Raw genomic sequence first — 7,949 nt, forward strand, 5'->3', positions numbered from 1 at the left:
ATGTATAACGCGTTAACTAATGGATATGTAATATGATTAATTTGGAATTTATTGTTGATAGGTACCTATTATAGGTCAATTTTTTTTTATTACTATAGATTATACTATAGTAGGGTAAGGTATACTTATACCTATAATATGTATGTCTAATAACTAGACTGACAAACCGTCTCCGCTCAGAATCGTTTTTCTTATACAGTGATATTATATCATTGAATTCAAATTAAATTTTATCTATTATACAGTGACCCACTTGTAACCTACTGTACAGCAGAGCGACATCCACTTACCCACATTTTTTACTTTAATACCGTCTCCGCTTAGAATCGTTTTTCTTATAAAATGATATTATTTCATTGAATTCAAATTTAATACCATCCATTATACAGTGACCCACTTGTAACCTACTGTACAGCAGAGTGACATCCACTTGCCCACCTTTTTAATATTAAATATAATATTTTTATTAAAAAAATTATTTTGCATATAAAAGATTATATTTCGTTGAAATTATAGAGCATTGAAACAAACATCTTATTTTTAAAATTTTAAGCGCATATAAATCCGGTCTCTAGTGATGATGTTTAAAATGCCACACATTTTCTCAGTTGAATTTTCAAAATATAAATAATAACAGCAGATACTGAACAATTATTTAATTTTCAATTAAATATTACGGATTGTATTTAACTTGAATTCAATGATATAATATCATTGTATAAGATAAACTATTCTGAGCGGAAACGGTTTGTCAGTTTGGTTATTTTATATTGCTATTATTTATTATAGCCCATAAGTTGAATTAATTGTATAATATTAGCGTTAGAAATCAAAATTCCATTTTTAGCGGTTTTTCGTATTTTGTCGATAGTTTTACCCTTTGCATTAAATAACTAGATATTGAGAAAATCAAAAAATGACCTCTCTAAAGTACCATTTTGATCCAATTTTCTAAAAGATAAGATACTATGTTGAAATCGAAGCCATCTTCTCGGTAGAAATTTTGTTTACAGGATAAAAAAAAGTTTTAAAAAATAAACACTATTATAAAACGCTTCGCTCAGAATCTAATACATAAATTGATGATGCATTAAAATTTTAAAAAATATAATAGTAAAATACAATTATTATTTAATATTTTTATATAAAATATATTATTGAATTTAGCAATCATAATTGTACCTATCATGTCGCTTTTAAGAGTGCGTAAACTGAAGATATACATTTTATTCCAGATAAACAATGTAACCACACTTATTAAAATTATTTCTAATAATATTAAGAAATTATAATAAAATTAAGCATCACAATATATGGGGTGAATAGAAACAAATGCAAATGTAAAAGTTCTTACTCAGACAGCATTTTGTAATAATAATATTATAATAGTATTATAATAACGTTATACTAATATTATTCGTTATTATAATGTTATAATAATATTATTAAACAAAAAATTGCTGTCTGGGTACCTTGATGTCCAACCTATGTGTTATCGAAATATTTCTTTTAGATTATGAGTTGTCAATCAGAAGGTACAAAATTAAAAATTACTTCCAATATCTACCAATTATATTTTTGTCAAAATACTAAAATAGGTGTCATAATTGTTTTTATTTCTTAAAGTGTTAAAATAATATTGAAATTTACTATATTATACACTTTTAAGTTTTTTCTGTTTTAATAATATATAATATAACTCAATAGTAGGTAATTTATCATATAAATAAAACTATGATTTATATTATAGTTATATAGGTAATTAATATAAATAAACTATAATTGGATAACATTAATAAAAAAAGTTAGAACTAAATTATTAATAATTTAAAAATATTACGTTCGGGTGCAATTCCCTTATTTTTTTCAAAATTTTTATTCAAACACTAGAAAAATATTAAATATGTTGTCTTACAAAAACGCAACAATATGAATTAAGAAAAATGAGATTTCAAAACATTATTCAGGAAAATGTATTCGTGGTGATAATATATGTAATCAGACGCTATGATCACTTACAATGTTACATCTGCTCGCAATTTCAGGTATTGACAAATTAAATTTAAGAAATGCGATGACGTTTCTAGGAAGGCGAAGTTTCCTTACCGTGCAATGTGTCATTACCGACCGCATACATATTTAGTATAATATTATATTAGTGTTTAGTTTTATTACAAGATTCCTATATAAAATAATTTTCAATGTAAATTTTAAGGTTTAAGCGTAAGGCCCTGGACAAATGTCCCATTTAGATACTTATAGATACTTGGAATTTTCACCAAATATTTATATTAGCATTTCCTATACATCAGGGGTTCTCAGCCTTTTGAGGTTCACGCCCCCTTTCAAACTATTTTATGAGTTCATACCTTCCCCCTCATTACTATAAGATTGATGTATGCATAATATTTATATGTAAGCTATACTTAAATGTTGGTTATTGGCTTAATATGAATACAACTTCAATGAAAAAAAATTATAATTTAAAATTAAAATTAACTATTATTAAATATACAATTAAATTTTTTTTTCAACATTTTCACGCTCCCCTGAACCACTGCTATACATGATATAATTTTCAATTTATTTTGAATCTTTTAGTGACATTTATAGGAATCAGTAATAATTTAGTTTACATTTATTATTGTCGATAAGCATTTTTTTACTCCGTCAAAAATTTCGGTAATTTAATACGTGGGTTCTCATAAGTACCTAGTTCATATACTATAAGAATGTCAAGTCTATGGCAGGAATTAACAATACCTACAGTTTAACTTTAGGCGTAATTGAATTAGTTTATTTAAATTTATTTGTCAATATAATTTATAAAGGACATGGTTCTCACTATTGCATACATCACGTAACTCGACACTGCGGCCGACTTATTTAGTGTGGGAAGGCCTTAAAGGAGCACATAGCAAAAAAAAATGTTCTTTAAATTTTTTTAAATGTTAAATTATTGTAGTTATTGCTATATGAATGATTTGGTGAAAATCCGAAGTAAAAATAAATTATTATTTATAAGAGATTAAGAAAATGTAGAATAGCCGTGTGACGTCATTGGACCCATTATCTGAATGATCTCATCATTATCTACAAAAGATAAATATAATTATTAAAACATAATATTTATAATATAATATTGTCCCAGCCTTGCATACTTGATGTTTTAAATATTTGAACACTCAATCTTTCGTACACAAAATATTACTAACAAGACTATTCAGCCAGTTTAAAGTCGAACACATGATCTTCAGACCACATTTTAACTGCAGATAATCCTCAGAGTCTTATTTTACCCATTCTGAAGACCGCATTCTTCTAACGCGCCCGGGATCAAATACTAGATATATTTTATCCTACATTCACCCTATAACAAATAACAATACTTCTTCCCTTCTAATACCCAATCACCCCCTCCACCCTCGCTTGTGTTTGTCCCCACTGAAGTATTAATGACCACAGTTGAAAAGATCGACTGTAAAAACATAATCGTATTGTCAATGGTACTCAATGGTATTTTTTGGGTGGAAAAACATGGTTTAGGTACCAAAATGCATATGAGAATTTCTTTTAAAACAGATTTTAAATCATAACATTTACATAATAACGTTGATAAAAAAATTTGGTGACCTATCAACGGTTCATTTTTTAATTATTACAACAAAATCGATTTTGTCGAAAACTAGTTTCGCATAAAATGTATTCCCGTTTTCCCTTTTTTTTTGTTTTACCCAATTATTATAAAAAATACTGGAATTTTTAAATTGAAAAGATATTTAAGTTGAAAATTGAAGCATTTTAATTACTATAATATAGTGTGTGCCTAAACAGAACAAAATAAAATCATCATTGTAAATCACAATCAGAATCTAAAAAATGTGGGCATGGATACCAATTTTCTGTATAGTATAGGCATCGAATGGTTCATTGTACCTTTGTACCTAGTAGATGTGTTTTTCTTATAGATAATACCTATGCCGTTAATATTGACATAGGTAGATACCGTAAATTGTATTTTATTCATATAACATTATGTGAACATGATGTTTTGTTTGTACAGATTATTTTTTAACTTATGTACCTACTGCAAATTGAATTAATGTTTTTTATTTTATAATTTTATTATGAAATATACAATCTGTAATAATGTTTACAATAAGTATATGTGATCTGGTATATCTAGTATATTATGTGATTTTAGGTCAACTATAAGTTATAGTGAAAATGAAACATATAATTGAACATTATATTTATATTGTTATTTTTTATTATTTATACGATAGTCAGACAGCTGATAATTTTAAATAATATTATAAAATTACAAAATAATAAATAAAGTTGTTAATCTTGGTTATATTAAGTTCAAATTTCAAATGTCGACGTTAAAATAACAATAAGAAAAAAAACAGTGTTTATATATATTTTTAGATATTTTGGTTACAGAACTAACTATTTATATGGAACTTAGTTTTACATTTTTGATCTTTAGCTATAAAGATTGAACATTTTAAAATTTTTTATCTACAAAATCATTTTTTAATTTTAAATTTGATATATTTTGTCAAAATTCAAACTTTAAATGCTTATATAAAAAAAAAAAAAATTAATACATTATAATTTATAATTATACTTAATATAATTTACATGACTATCTAATCTAAGTCTATAATCTATCACTAAGCAAAGATATTTTAATTCATTAAATTTTTCAAGCTGTACACATTTTGGGTCACATTTGGTATTTGAACTAGATTACATTTTAGATAATAGTCAGTTAAATTATGTCCATGTAAAACATTATTAACAAATTAATTTAGACATTAGTAAATTTAACTTAATTTACAAAAAACTCAATAAATAAAAATACAAAATATAATTTATTACTACCTTGTCAATGTTGTGGTAGTTAAAATATTATGATTTTTCAATCGATCAGGCACATTTGACAACCTAGCAACAGCGTTTTTCCATGCATCCATTTCATATGGACAATCTTGTATTCCAACATGATCAATTATCAAATGATCTGATGAATTGCCATAACCTTTACAGCCATGAATATTGCAACTCCAAAGTGTATTAGATGCTTAAATTTACAAAATAAAATAAAATAACAATCATTATAGCGTTAATACTAATAATTACATAGAACTATGAATAAAATATAGAGGATAAATAAGCACACAACACATTTCAAACGATCAATGTTTTCAGTTATTGCTTACTCTAGTTATGTGCCTATAATTTATTATACATAATACAAGAGTTTAAACTAAATTTATTAATTTAACTATATTTAATTATATAATCAATAAATTTATACCTGGAGGCAGTTCAATTGGATGGTTAATTTTTGACGACCATCCAACAGGATGAATATCTGGACTATCGTCTTCAATCCAATATGCATGATCATTATCAAATCCATCATAAACAATTTTTAATTCATCACCTCTAACATCTACTACATTAGAAATTCTTAATAGTTTTGGAACAACAAGATCAAAAACTTCTATAACCATTCCAATACAAAAATCTCGTAAAGGTCTGCGAACAAATGCATCCTCAGGCACAGGTTCACTCTTAGTCTCTGCTAAGTATTCAGTCCAATTAAAAGGTTTTCTTCCTTTCTTAGCTAAAGAAATTGTAATATTTTAGTATGCATTTAATGATGTTAAGAATAACAAATTACCTTTATAATATTTAGGTGGAAATAAAGTACGACCATTTTTTTCACACCACCCTATTGGATGTATATAGTTTGATGTAATATCCGCCCAGTAATCAAAATCATCTGGCCACCCATCGAAATGAATACGAATACGATTACCCAAAATATCAGCAATAGTAGCAACATATATTAACTGTTCTGAATGTGTACGGGTTAATTTATCTAATGCTTCTAATTTACCTCCAATTTGAAATTTGTGTGGATTTTTACAACTCTATGTATCAAAAATAAAAAACAATTTTTTATAGATATAATTTTAAGCTCACAAAATTATGATAATTACATTAGAGTCTAATGATTAGACCTTTATGTTATCTCTACAATTTTTGTTATGATACACATAATCATAGTATACATATAATATAACAATATTATTGAACATTTTGAACAAATTAAATAACTTAAGAAAGTTTATAAAACTAGCAGTTAAATCTGTTTCTATTTTAACAATACTTCCAACAGTATATTTGTATGAAAACATGTCCAATTAAGCACAAAAATAAGTACATTTCAAACTAATGACAGAATAAATAAAAAAATATGAGATATTACGTATGAAAAAGTCTCAGTCAGTTAATTTGTTTAAATAGGTACCAAATATTAAATTAAGGTTGAATTTGAAGTTGTAGTTTAATTACATTTGACAATTTAAAGTACAAATTTAACCTTGTAGTTAAAGATCGCTGCATAAAATAAGTAATAAACTATCGCTTACATTAAGGTTTTTAGTGGAGACAAAATTGCATTTTGGAGCAGCTACAGCTTGACATTCTCTAAGATAATCAGTCCAATCAAATACTTTCCGATAATTACATGGTGGTTGTAGAATGCGCGAATTCAATTCACACCATCCTGCATGAAATAAATCTGGGCAATCCGCATTTACCCAAAAATCATATTCAGATCCAAAACCATCAAAATGTAATTGAATACGGTATCCTAAAAAAATATAAACATACCATACAATAAAAAATTCAATCAGGCAGACTTACTGCCATAATAGGGTTACAACCATAGGCGCAAACATGGAATAGCTTGAGAAAGAGGGTTAGCACCCTAATTTATCAGTATAGTTTATGTTTTTAACAGTCACCAGTAAACACAATATTAGTTATTACATGTTCTATACAATATTAGTTTATTTATAGATATTTAATTAGTAGTTTTAGGGCCGTTATTACAATGTCCTGCTAAGGTGTACGCTAACGTAGCGGATACATTAGCGGCTGCTTTTAATATCATATACAATGTATCGTTACGTAAAATTTTACCGCTAACTACGAGATAGCGGTCACTTTACTAGCGGCAAGCTTTATTGCCCGTTAAAGTAGCTAGCGGGAAGAATCATAAAGTATAAGCACTGGATATTTATATTTTTGCATTTACTTTGCGAATTTATTGTGATGTTTTTTTTTTATCAGTTAGATCTATTCTGAAACTCATTTGCTGCTGTATTTTCTACAACTGTGCCATGACACTGTGTTCTTTTTATTTTTTTGTCCATAAAATATTTAACTTAAAATGAATAGTTTAAATAATTTGATTGGGTTTATTGATGATGTTATTAATTTTGGCCGTAGAAGACCACAACAATATAAAGATAGGAACTACTATAATATTAAAATAATGAAATAATGGTATTAATAAATAATTAATGTTTATAATTATGTTCTGAAATATTGTTTGATCTTATAGAGTATACCTACCTAATATCTTGGTTACCTAACACATGAATGTTTTTTAGGAATATGGCATTAGCTCAAATGAACCAAGTACTACTTACTCTACGCTTTTAAACTCTGGGAACAATGCTCATATCAGTGGCAGATAAGTTAGGCGTAATTGTATCTTCCGCAAACCGAACGATTAAAAATGTATCATATGCTATTGCGGGACTTTTTTATAAATCCCTAATGAATTGGTCGAAACAAAGATGAAAATGTTCAAGATTGCCCGATTTCCTTTAGTATTGTGCAATTTATTGCACACATGTGCGAATTCAATCTCCAGGCGGTGAATTCGCAGAATCATTTAGATTTTAGAAGTCGAAAAGGGTATAAAAACATATCAATATACTTTTAATTTACACATTACACTTACACATTACCATAAGCTCATAATTAATTAAACATACATTTTGGAAGGAGGGCCTATGTATAAGGGAATGCGCATATAACCAAAATTCAAGAGGTATACACTATTTATTGAATTAGGT

General features: G+C 26.7%; 1 protein-coding gene across 1 annotated transcript in view; it reads right to left on the reverse strand.

Moving 5' to 3' along the window:
* Positions 1 to 4,886: 4,886 nt before the first annotated feature.
* LOC107884691 overlaps positions 4,887 to 7,949 on the reverse strand; it is a 13,182-nt gene continuing 10,119 nt past the window's right edge. The window contains exons 10-13 of the mRNA XM_029489860.1: positions 6,450 to 6,673; positions 5,696 to 5,948; positions 5,327 to 5,638; positions 4,887 to 5,089 (exon numbers count right to left, since the gene is read on the reverse strand). Coding sequence (XP_029345720.1) covers positions 4,887 to 5,089; positions 5,327 to 5,638; positions 5,696 to 5,948; positions 6,450 to 6,673 — 992 coding nt within the window. The remainder of the gene's footprint in view (positions 5,090 to 5,326; positions 5,639 to 5,695; positions 5,949 to 6,449; positions 6,674 to 7,949) is intronic.

This window comes from Acyrthosiphon pisum, chromosome A2 (assembly GCF_005508785.2).
Source record: "Acyrthosiphon pisum isolate AL4f chromosome A2, pea_aphid_22Mar2018_4r6ur, whole genome shotgun sequence".
NCBI lineage: Eukaryota > Metazoa > Arthropoda > Insecta > Hemiptera > Aphididae > Acyrthosiphon > Acyrthosiphon pisum.